This window comes from Gouania willdenowi, chromosome 12 (genome assembly GCF_900634775.1).
Source record: "Gouania willdenowi chromosome 12, fGouWil2.1, whole genome shotgun sequence".
Lineage (NCBI taxonomy): Eukaryota > Metazoa > Chordata > Actinopteri > Blenniiformes > Gobiesocidae > Gouania > Gouania willdenowi.
The window spans coordinates 1,750,403-1,762,356 of NC_041055.1; the positions used below are offsets into that span (position 1 = coordinate 1,750,403).

The 11,954-nt window shown below is 39.8% G+C and overlaps 1 protein-coding gene across 1 annotated transcript; it reads right to left on the reverse strand.

The window, feature by feature from the left end:
* Nucleotides 1–357: 357 nt before the first annotated feature.
* On the reverse strand, nt 358–7,080 carry wdr41 (WD repeat domain 41). The gene is made up of 14 exons (XM_028463329.1): nt 6,930–7,080; nt 6,465–6,550; nt 4,551–4,666; nt 4,025–4,073; nt 3,817–3,945; nt 3,267–3,329; nt 2,956–3,067; nt 2,816–2,878; nt 2,098–2,202; nt 1,829–2,007; nt 1,623–1,744; nt 867–952; nt 651–790; nt 358–573 (listed from the first exon to the last, which is right to left on the reverse strand). The coding sequence occupies exons 2-14, from the start codon at nt 6,510–6,512 to the stop codon at nt 433–435; spliced, it is 1,353 nt and encodes a 450-aa protein (XP_028319130.1). The 5' UTR covers nt 6,513–6,550; nt 6,930–7,080; the 3' UTR covers nt 358–432.
* Nucleotides 7,081–11,954: the final 4,874 nt, after the last annotated feature.

Here is an 11,954-nt window from a genome sequence, read left to right on the forward strand (position 1 = left end):
TAATTCCATCCAAAAAGTTAAAGTTTCATAGATTATAGATTCAGGGCCCACAATTTAAACAATTTCAAGTATTCATTTGTTTATTTTTACATAATTTGGGCTTCCAGCTCATAAAACCCACAAAAACAGGAATTCAAAAAATGAGAATACTGTGAAAAAATCATTTACTTTTCAGTTTTTGCAGAAAAAAGGACTGGACTGTTGGCCAGTGGTCCATTAGTTTGGAACAGAACCCAAGCTGCTTGAGGTCCAGTGTGAAATATCCAGTCAGTCATGATTAGTGGTGAAATGTTCTGTTCTGTGTATTTTTTATTATTATTTAGTGTGTATTTAATTAAAAAAGATCAAAGACAAACGTCACATTTAAGGGTTCATTCAGCAACATTGTAAACAAACATGACAGAAGCATTGAGCTGGGTCAGGGGTCGAAGGTCAGAGACCACCCTTCTCCTCCAGCTTGTGCAGTAGGGCCAGACTGCGGCGCTGCGACTCCCTCTGCCCGTCCTTCCACAGGATGAGGAGGTGGTCAGTGGAACACGTCACTAACGCGCTCTCATTAAAGCTGATGAACATCTACGGAGAGAGAACAGGGACATTTACAACACGCTGACTCAGCACAGGGAGGAGGACAGACAGAAAGAAAGGCCCACCTGCACCGCCCCAGAGTGACCAATCAGATCGCCTGTCAGCTCTAACGTCCTCACGGGGGCGGAGTCTGGCGGCGTTTTCTTTGACACGTGCACGGACGATTTATTAGAGCGACCGAACGACCACATCCCCCCAAAGAGACCTGAGAGAGAGAGGGGGAGGAGTTAACTAGTGTGTGTGTGTGCGTGTGCGTGTGCGTGTGTGTGTGTGTGTGTGACCTGCTGACGTAGCCTCAGCCATCAGAGGCTGCTCCTGGATCTCCCACATCCTCACACTGCCGTCCTCAGAGCATGACATCACGTCACTGAGACACACACGCACACACACTGATTGATCATCACTTCCTGATCAATAATCACAGTTTGTGTCGACCAGTGATGACACAATCATCCCAGCACGGCCACAAAACTCTGATTGTCTGATCCAAGGGTCACATGATCAACATTTATGTCACTTTGTGTATTTTTAGAGTCATTTTGTGACGTTGTGTATTTTTCCGGTAGTTTTTTTTATTATTGTGGCATTTTGTGTTGAGTTGTTTGGTGTCATTTTGAATATCTTAGGAGTCGTTTGGGGTGTTTTTGTGACATTTAGTGTATTTTGGGAGGCATTTTGCATAATTGTGTGTTTTTGAAGTCATTTTGCTTAAACTAGTGACATTTTTTGTGTTTCTGGAGTCCTTTAGTGTATTTTGTTTTTATTTTTTGTGTATTTTTGGGACATTCTCTGTATTTTGGGTTATTTTTTAAAACTGTTCTGTGTATTTGTTTGTTTGTTTAATTTAGAGCTGCTTTTGTTGGAGTCATTTTGTGTATTTCTGTGACATTTTGTGTGTTTTTGTTAATCACATGCTAACATTTCCTGAATGGGGGTCACAGCTCACCACTGAGGCAGTTTGTGGGCGTGGTTGAGGACCAGCGAGCTGTGAGTGTAGACTGGTTTGGGGGCGGGGCCTCAGTGATGAGCGCACGCACCTGTCTGACAGCAGCGAGGTGTGCAGCACGTTGGAGTCGTGTGCCTGCTTCCTATAGGCCAGGACGCTCCTGGTCAGCACGTTGTAGACGTACAGGCCGCCGCCCACCGCCGCCACGATCAGCTGCAGGTACAACCGCCACAGTGAGGCCACGCCCACCATAGTGAGCCACGCCTATCACGAGCATCCACAGTGGGCGTGTCTCACCTTTCCGTTGGTGCTCAGGTGCTGGATGGACACCTCGCTGGGTTGGGCGGCGCCCAGGCGGATTTCGGTTCCGGCCTGTGGCTCCTCCCACAGGATACGCTCGCGCGCCACCATGTTCCACTCCACGGCATCCCAGACCACCAGCTCACCTGCGTGGGAGCCACTGGCAAAGAGTCCGTCTGAGGAAAGAACATAAGCTCTCACGCTGAGCTAAAACTCAGCTGTCAGCCGTTAGCGTTAGCATTAGCATTAGCGCTGTGAGTGTTTACCGTTAACCGTGATCAGAGATCTGATCTGGTCCTGGTGGTTGGACAGGCAGCGGATCTCAGCCACAGACACAGAGGAGTCAGTGGATACGGTCAGTCTGTAGATCACTGCACACAGATAAGCACGTTCATATCTCTACTCACTTATCCTGCTTTAAAGGAACTTTAATGGATTGCATTAAAAAAAAAAAAAAAAAAACAAGACCGAAATGTGGCTGGAATTAAAAAAATCTTGATGTAAAGATAGGACGGTATGTATGGATAGGCAGGTATGTAGTGATATACTGTATGGGTATTTAGGTATAGATGTTTAGCTGTGAAGGTCTGTGTAGGGATAGGTGTGTATGTAAAGATTAGAAGAGATACGTAAGAATACACTGAACTAAATGTATGCAGGAATAGATGGGTGTGCACTGATGTGTATGTATGATGGGATAGCTGGGTATGCAGGGTCATGTAGGTCTGGATGGTAGATAGGAATATCTGTAGGGATTTAAGAGTATAGAGTAGAGGTGGGTATGTATAGATAGGAGTGTAGTAAGGTTTGGTTGTATGCAGTGACAGGTGAGTATAAAGGGATATGTGACAATGAGTAGATATGAGGGTATGCAGGAATAGGTAGATAGATGGTAGGTATGTAGCTAGAGTGATATGTAGGTATGTAGCTAAAGGGATAGATAGGTATGTAGCTAAAGGGATAGGTAAGTAGGTAGTCTCTTACTGATGTCTTTATCCATAGCAGCTGCGATGCAGTTCTTGGGCAGCTCGATCAACGCTGTTATCCCTGATAAGAAGGCGTTCTGTGATCAGTGTGCGTGTGATACTTCTGCTGGTGCCGGGATAGGATAGGAGGGTACTTACCGTTGTCGCTGTGGGTTTGTCTTTGACTCTGTAGCTGGAAGTCTTTGCTCCACACACAGAGCTCCTCCCCACCAGAGATCCACACACACTGACGCTCCAGCACCAGCAGACACTGACACACACACACACACACACACACATATTTTTGTGACCTTTTGGGGTTTTTTTAATTCATTTAGTGTATTGTTAATACACACTGGCGCCCCCTATTGGCTGTGTGTGGCCTAACGCATAGTGCATAAAGCCAGAAGCGGTCGGCTCGAAAACATGGACGACAATGTGTGAAAATTTAATGACAAAAGCTGCGACACCTTCACAGACGACTGAAGGTCAGAGATGGTCTGAACCCGGTTTCCTGTGTCAGGATCCCACAGCTGTACGAGAGTTAAAGACTTTTGACTGGGTGTCAAACACAGGCACAACAAGACAGGACAAGATGAGACAAGATTTAAAAAGACACGACATAAAGTGACGAGACGTCAAAACAGAAACACACGACAAGAGAAGACCAAACAAGAAAAGACAGGACAATACATGGAAAGACGAGACGACATCAAAGGACACAAGACGACGAGGAAAGACGCAATACGAAAAAAGTGCAAGAAGACAAGAGACGACGAGACAAGAGAAGAAAACAAGAAAAGACAAAACACGACATGCAAAGAAGAAACCAAACATCAAAAGACGAGAAAAGACCCAATGCGGAAAAAATGCAAAACGACAAGAGAAAAGACAACAGGACAAGTGTCAGCAAGACAAGAGAAGACAACATGATCAAATCAAAGTTTGTAGCAATGATGAGCTTAAAATGGATAATTATTAAATATTTATAATAATTATTAATAATTATAAAAAGGATACGCTGAGGCTGCGGTCTGAGGAGGCGGTGATGAGGGAGGCGTGTGCTGCTACGCCATTGGTGGAGCTGAAGGTGGTGATGGCTGTGATTTGCTGAGTGTGACCTCGTAGCTCCTGGAGCCTCTCTCCTGTCTGTGAGTCACAGAATAACAACATTACACATCATCATCATCATCATCATCATCATCAGAAGAAGAAAAAGATCAGAAACCTCCACGCTCCAGATCAGAACCAGCGCGTCGTCCCCCGCTGATGCACATCTGGAACACACAGAAACATGTGTGTGTGTGTGTGTGTGTGTGTGTGTGAGTGTGTGTGTGAGGACTCAGAGAGGACATGTGATGGCCTTAAGTGGCCCCCTGACCCTGAACTGAAGATAAAAGCAAACACAGGACAAGCTCGTGGTCACGAGATGTTCAAGATACGCTTTTACACATCACAGCAATCTGGAAAGAATGTTCTGGCCTTTGGCCCCGACTGTGGACTCAGGAACACAGGGGATGGAGGGGGGGCGGGGGGCACGGAACACACACACACACACACACACACACACACACACACACACACACACACACACACACAGGTGATGATTACACATTGGCCATGCTCTGTAAGGCTGTGCTAAGGTGAAGATCTCCTGTCAATCACAGAGGGATGGAGGTTAGCGTGGGGGGGTTGTGGGGCGGAGATGGGATGGAGGGTGTGTGTGTGGGGGGGGGGGGGGTATTACCACCTACCTGAAGTCATCAATCTGCACCAGAAATCGAACAATGTCAAAGTGTCCTTTCAGCACCTGGAGCTCAGTGAAGCGGTTTTTGGGCTGTTCCTCTCCAATGAGCAACACTGGACTCCTCTGGGAGGGTGTGTGTGTGTGTGTGTGGGGGGGGGGAGGGAGAGGGAGAGGGAGAGAGAGAGAGAAAAAAAAAAGAGAGAGAGAAAAAAAAGAGAGAGAGAGAGAAGCTGTGTTTCCATCACAGATTTTCACAAAATAAAAGCGATATTTCTGAATATTGACAAAGCATAACTGCACTTTTAACGTGTTTCCATTGAAAGTTGTTTAGGAGCCTCGTAACTGGTGAAATCTCATCCTGTGAGACTTTACTGCAGAAAGACGTACATCCAAACCTCCTTAAAACACTCTGTATTCCTTTGTTGTTTCACGTCTAATGTGCTTCTAATAATTTACTTATTAAGTCAAACGCTAAGAAATGTCTGGGTCTCCTCTTCTGTCCACACGTACCGCGTCATGTTTTCTCAGAGACGTGACCAAGTACGTCACGTCATGTGACCAGGTACGTCACGTCATGTGACTATGTACGTCACGTCATGTGACATGTATTTATGGTGTTTTCATGGCACTTTTGCAACACACTCCAATATCGAAATGTCTGAAATTCCTCCTCATGAAAACGTCCAAACTTTTGAGCTTTAAGTGTTTTTTTGACATTCAGGTGTTTCATCACTTGTTTTTATTGAACTATTTACATTTTGCACATTTCCAAGGATAATGTAAACACAGCTACAGTGAGAGACATAGCAAATATATAAATACTGTATTTATATGTTATTGGTGATATAAAATCAGACCTTGTGGTTTCTATGGATAGAGTTTGATCTTAAAGCTCATTTTAGTCTAAAATCCTCATTCTCAGAGCTGCTACTTTACACGTTTCCTCCCCAGCTGCCTTCCTCTCTAAGCCCCGCCCACACTGTCCAATGTGCAGTAGAAAACTGCATTTTGTGCATTATTGTTTTTTTGTGTGTTTTGTCATCGTTTTGTGTATTTTTGTTGTCTTTTTATGTGACTTTGGTTATATTTTGTGATTTCTTGTTGATAAACTGTGTGTTTGTCCACGGCTAATGCAGCTATTACATAGTTCTCAATTTGTGTGTTGATGTTGTCGTTTTGTAAATGTTTCTTTTACTTTCTATATCTCTGTTTTTTGTAAGTCATTTTTGTAATTTTTGTTGCTGTTTTCATAATTTTTCAATTATTTATTTTAAACAGGACTATGGATACATTTTCACCGTGTCAGGTGCCGCACTCAAGTATTCTTCCTTCTGCTAACGTGGGTTCGAATCCCACTTTTGTCATATATTTATTCATTTTAACATACATAACACGGCAAATTCCTCCTTTAAAAATACATATACGAAAAAAATAAACATTTTAGGGTGTTTCCTGTATTAGGGCTAAAATAAATGGGTTAGCATGGTAGTTAAAAATTAATTTGAGCTAAAATAAAACTGACAGAACTTTAAGTCACGTAGTGTACCTATCACATCATCTAAACTGGCCAATCAGTGGCGCTCCGTATGAATAGCCACGGCCTATTTATTTTTAATGGTTTTGTGCGATTTTGGAGTAATTGTATGCATTTTGTTTTTTTGGTGTATTTGTCTGTAAATATGTATTTGTGCTGTTTTTTTCTCCCACGTGTTTTTATTTTGCCACACAAAATTAGACAGAGAGCCGCATGTGGCCCCCGAGCCGCCAGTTGTCATGTCTGCTGTCGTACTTTTATTTTGACAGTCTTTCCTGTGAGAACATGTCCTGTCATATGTGAGAGCGCGTGGCAGTACACTGCAGAGGCTGACATGCGTGTGTTAAAAGTGAAAAGTGTGTAGTAAAATGTGTGTTTGATTGTCACCTCCGCTGAGCTGGGGGCCTCGCGGGCTCCGAGGATCCACCGCAGCATTTCCGCTTTGCTCCGGAAACACAGAATTCACCGACACGCTGCGTTTAAAGGTATGTCACACGGGGGAAAAACACGTTATTAAAAGCTTTGAATCAAACAAGAAACATTGCATTAGCATGTAGATGCTAACGCTGGTGCGAGTTCATAAACGCATCACTGGTGTTCCAGTTCATCTGGTGATCCATTTATATAGTGATCACCTGGGCTAAAAATACTGTTCTATGGCTACATATTTGATGTTCTTCCTTTATATTTTAAATAAAATGTATTCTGTGCTGTATCAGAAAAATAAAAAAATGAATTAAAACCGATATGAAGTCAGTTTAAGGCGCAAGCGTTAGAACAGTGAGAAACCAGATAAACCGGTCACCAGATGAGTCAGAACACCCGTTTATAAGGAAGTTAAAAAAACGTCACCTTTCGCTCTTTGTTCACTGAAAGCCCTCCGTCTTCTCACCAAAGTCATGCAAATAATCCGTGAAAGAGAAATATTAAATATGTTAGTGATGAAATGAAGTCGCAGCTGATTTTCAACCATGACCAAAACAAATCAACCATGTGACGCTATCTACGGAAGCTCTGGGAGAACAAAACGCAGGTTTTCGCTCATTATGCGGCGCTACGATGATTTGGAGTTCTGTTAAAATAAATGTTTGTCACACGTGTGTCAACAGTGCAAATTAAATGATTTACATTTCAGTATTTGTTCAAAACCAGTGAATCTGTGTATTTAACAGGTGTTGTTCAGCTTCTCACCGGCAGATGGCGGTGTTCAACAAACCTACATCAAGTTCAAGCTGCTAACGGGAAATATTGTTATTTCATGTTTTATTTGTGTACATTCTGACCTTTATTTGTTTAGCCACAAAGGCCGCACAGCCACAGAAATATAATAAAAGTCAGTATTTAGAAAAATGACCAATCTGAGCATTAATACAGGAAAGAATTCTGAAATTGTTTTAGTTTTGTTGTAGTTTCTTAATTTTCTGTGTTACGTTTGTGTACTTTTATAACCTTCTTTTGAGTTTTTGCAGTTATTTTGTGTATTTTTGGAGTTTCATGTGTTTTTCTTGTCCTTTTCATTGTGTTTTATAGTCGTCTTTAGAGTTTATGGAGTGATTTTTTGTACTTTGGTTGTCTTTTTGTATTTTTTTTTCCTGGTATTTACTGATCATTTTGTGGTGTTTTGAAAAAAAATCTTTTTGTGTGTTTTGTCTAATTTTCTATGTTTTTGAGTCGTCATGTGTGTTTTTGGGGTAATTTGTGTATTGTTCAGCAATTTATGTCTTTAAAATTAATTTAGTGTTAATTTATTTATTTTTGTGTGTTTTGTTGTAGTTTTCAACTTTTGTGTTACTTTTTCAGAGTTTTTGGAGTCATTCTTTCTACTTTGGTTCTCGTTTTGTATATTGTATATACTGTATGTCTATATTTGTTCATATTTCCTTCATCCTTTTGTGTGTTTTTCAGTCATTTTGTATGTTTTATGAGTCATTGTTGTGTTTTTATCAACATTTTTTTTATGTTTTTGAGTCATTTTGTGTAGTTTTTGTCGTTGTTTTGTTTGTTTTTGTGACCTTTCGTGTAATTTTGTATGTTTTTTGGAATCATTCTTGTATTTTCATTACATTTTTGAGTCACTGTTTGTAGTTTTTGTTGTTTTCTTATGCCGTTATTTTCTATTTTTCTGTGTTAATTTTGCATGTTTTATAGTCGTCTTTAGAGCTTTTGGACACATTTTTTGTTCTTTGTTTGTTTGGTATATTTTCCTGATATTTATACTGGTAGTTGTTTTGTGTATTTTTTTTAATCATTTCTTTAGAGTTTTTCTTATATTTTTATCTAATTCCTTATTTTTTTCAGTCATATTGTGTAGTTTTTGTTGTTGTTTTGTGATTCTTTTGCCAATTTGTTCTATTTTTCTGTGTGTTTAACAGTAACTATAATAATACTAACCGTTTAAGTCTTTCCAATGCGTCCATTGTTTTTGATCTTAAACTATTTTCTATTTGACTGATTTATACTGACTTACTTAACGAATGTTTGTCTGTAGCCACTGAAATCTGCTCAGCGACCCCTCTGGGCCCACGTACCCTTGTTTGGGAACCATCTGTGGTTAAAACACGTGTGAATGTTGTCTTCTCTGACCTTCTCTTATTTCTACAAACCTTTTTTCTGATGAATTCTGCTCGCTCTGCACCCCTAATCCCTCCATCACACACACACACACACACACTGGTGTCCCACTGCTTCTCCTTGATTGTGACACTTTGTGTATTTTTGTCTTAATTTATAGTTTTTTTTAGTCTTATGTGTGTATTTCTATTCACTTTGTGCATTTTTTGTCTCTATTATTCTGTTCTTTTTGTGTGTATTATTCTAATAGTTTGAGTGAATTTTGAGTCATTTTGTGTATTTTTGTTTGCATTTTCTGAGTGTGTGTGTTTTGGAGTCATTTTGTGTAATAATTTTCCTCTTTTTGTGTTTTTGTTGTCATTTTTCTTAGTTTTTTGGTGTCACTATTTTGTTTTTTCTCCTATTTTTTGTATTTTTGCCATTATTTTGTGCATTTTTGGAGTCCTGTGTGTATATTTGTTTTTAATTTGTACTTTTTCTCTCTCATTTTGTGTATTTTTGTAGTCATTTTGTTTTGTTTTTTTCGAGTAATTTTTGTAAGATTTTCTCTCATTTTGTGTATTTTTGTCATAATTCTTTGGGTTTTTGGAATTTTGTGTGAATTAAATATGCCCTCGTACCCCTGTTTGGAAATGGTCTGTGGTTAAAACACGTGTGAACGTTGTCTTCTCTGACCTTCTGTCTTTCTTCACTTTTTGTCGTCTTCTCTTATTTCTACAAACCTTTTTCTGATGACTTCTGCTCGCTCTGCGCCGCCTAATCCCTCCATCACACATGAGCCCCTGTTGGTGTGTGTCATGTTAACAACGCACGCACACACACACACACTGGTGTCTCGCTGCTTCTCCTCGATTGAGACGACACGCAGTGTCAGGCCTGTGACCTTCATGGTGGCTCAGATCTGCGGCTGGCACTGATTTCTGATTTAGTGTCGATCCGCTGTGCTTGTCAGGGCCTGTGAGGTGCTTTCCATGCGGTAATAGAAAAGCTCAAGGGCAGCGGCTCAGAGGAGGAAGAGGAGGAAGAGGAGGAAGAGGAGAGAATGAGGTTTAGGCTCTGTTTGTTTGACTGTCTCAGCTGTGAATGTAAAGATACTTTATAATTTCATCCACTTTGACTGTTTGTGGCTCCACGTTTAGAAAAGTTATCCATTGGGCATGATGGAACCACCACCATGCTTTTGTGGTGATGTGTAGCATCATTTAGTCTCTAAACACACCTTTTTATTCCAAAGTAAACAATAACATGAGATATGAAACAATACGACACGACAGGAAACGACAGGACGAGACAAAATACAATAAGACAAGACATGACAAGATACAATTAGGACTGGACAAGACATGACATTTCATGACAAGATGAGATAAGACACAACACAAAACGAGAAGACACGACGAGACAAAAACAACAAGACTTAAGAAAGGACAAGACAAGCTATTTGTTGTCGTTTTCTGGAGTCATTTTGTATATTTTGCTCTAGTTTTGTTTCCATTTTCTTTCATTTGGTGTGTTTTGGAGTCATTTTGTGTAATAATTTTCATCTTGTGTTTTTTCTTGATTTTGTTTGTTTTTAAACCCTTTATGTATGTTTTTTTTTTTTTTTGTGAGCATTTTGTATGTTTTTCTCTCATTTTGTGTATTTTTGGCACTGTTTTGTGTGTTGAAGTCTCATGTGTATTATTCTGTTATTTTCATTAATTTTGTGTATTTTTGTTTCTTTCTTTTCTTTCATTTGGTGTTTGGGAGGATTTTTGTGTAATATTTCTCATTTTGTGTGTTTTTTTTTCTCACTTTGTGTATTTTTGCAGTCCCATGTGTACATTTGTTTTCACTTTGTACATTTCTTCTTTCATTTTGTGTGTATTTGTGGTCATTTCGTTTGTTTTCAAAGTCCTTTTGTAAGTTTACTCCTAATTTTGTGTATTTTTTTTATCACTGTGTTGGTTTTTCCCTCATTTTGTTTAATTTGGTCATAATTCTTTGTCTTTTTTGGAGTTTTGTGTGTATTATTCTTTTATCTTTCTGTATTTTTCCTGTGATTTTGTGTATTTACTTTGAGGGTCATTCATAATTCCAGTGTGTGTAGGTCAGAGGTCTACAACCTTTAGATTAAAGTCCTCCTGGAGCCAAAAATACCTTCTCAATGAAGACAATACAGTGTATTAAATGATATCAAATAATGTTTGATTTGATTTATATTGATCATGTAAATGGAAACCTAAAAACAGTTTAAAATAAAATAAATTGACATCAAGAAATAAAACAATATATTCACCTTCAAATTACACATCTCGGTTTACATGAACACAATGTTATATAAAGAAGATTTTTTTAGTTAATGTATTTGAAAGGCTACAAAAAGTAACATGAATTTGATAACACATGATCATATGATCAACACATGCTAATTATTTCTTGCCACACATAAATCATACATATTTAACCTGTACTTTGGTGGTTAAATGAATCTGTTTTCTTCCTGAATAGTGTTTTTGTTGGTTTAGTTTCTTACCAGGGATTTAAAACTGAAGGAAAGTTGATGGTCTGTAGATGTTCCAGGAGGTGAAGGAGGAAGATGCTGAGTCATTGCACAACGTGATTTATATTAAGGTTCACAAATTGTTAAATCATAATTTTAATAGCATCTTATTTTATTATATGTTTTAAAGCTGCACTGAGCCATTGCATAAGAGTCAAAGAGCCACGTGAGGCTCCAGAGCCACAGGTTGCAGACCACTGTAGGGCGTGGCCTCAGACTGGGATTATTTTATCCATATTTTCATCACTGGGCAGAACAAAGTAGATCATTAGAACCTGATGTGGTTTAAATTAGAGGTGATTATCCTGTGTGATTGTAGTTCTGCTGCTCTAGGTTTAGGCTTCTTTATATGAACTCTATATCCTTTTAAATGTTGATGAAATGCTGATTTTTCCTTAAATGACCCTTGTAATCCCCCCCCCCCCCCCTTCTCTGTGTGATCAGTGTTTGTGATGATGATGATGATGATGATGATTGGGGGGGGGGGGGGGGGGGGGGGGGGGGGGGCAGGAGACGATTTCAGCTTTCTGTCAGTTTGATTGGTCACATGGGCGTGACTGTAATCGCTGTGTTTCAGTCATCACAGGTTAATTATCAGGATCACACACACACACACACACACACACACATTAGCAGTTAAAGCTTCACACACACACCCCCCCCCCCCTCGCTCTCTCCGTTTCTCTTTGATTTTCTGACCCACTAATGTTCTGTTCATTTCTCTGATGAAGAGATAATCAACAAAAATCAGATTTATTCATTTG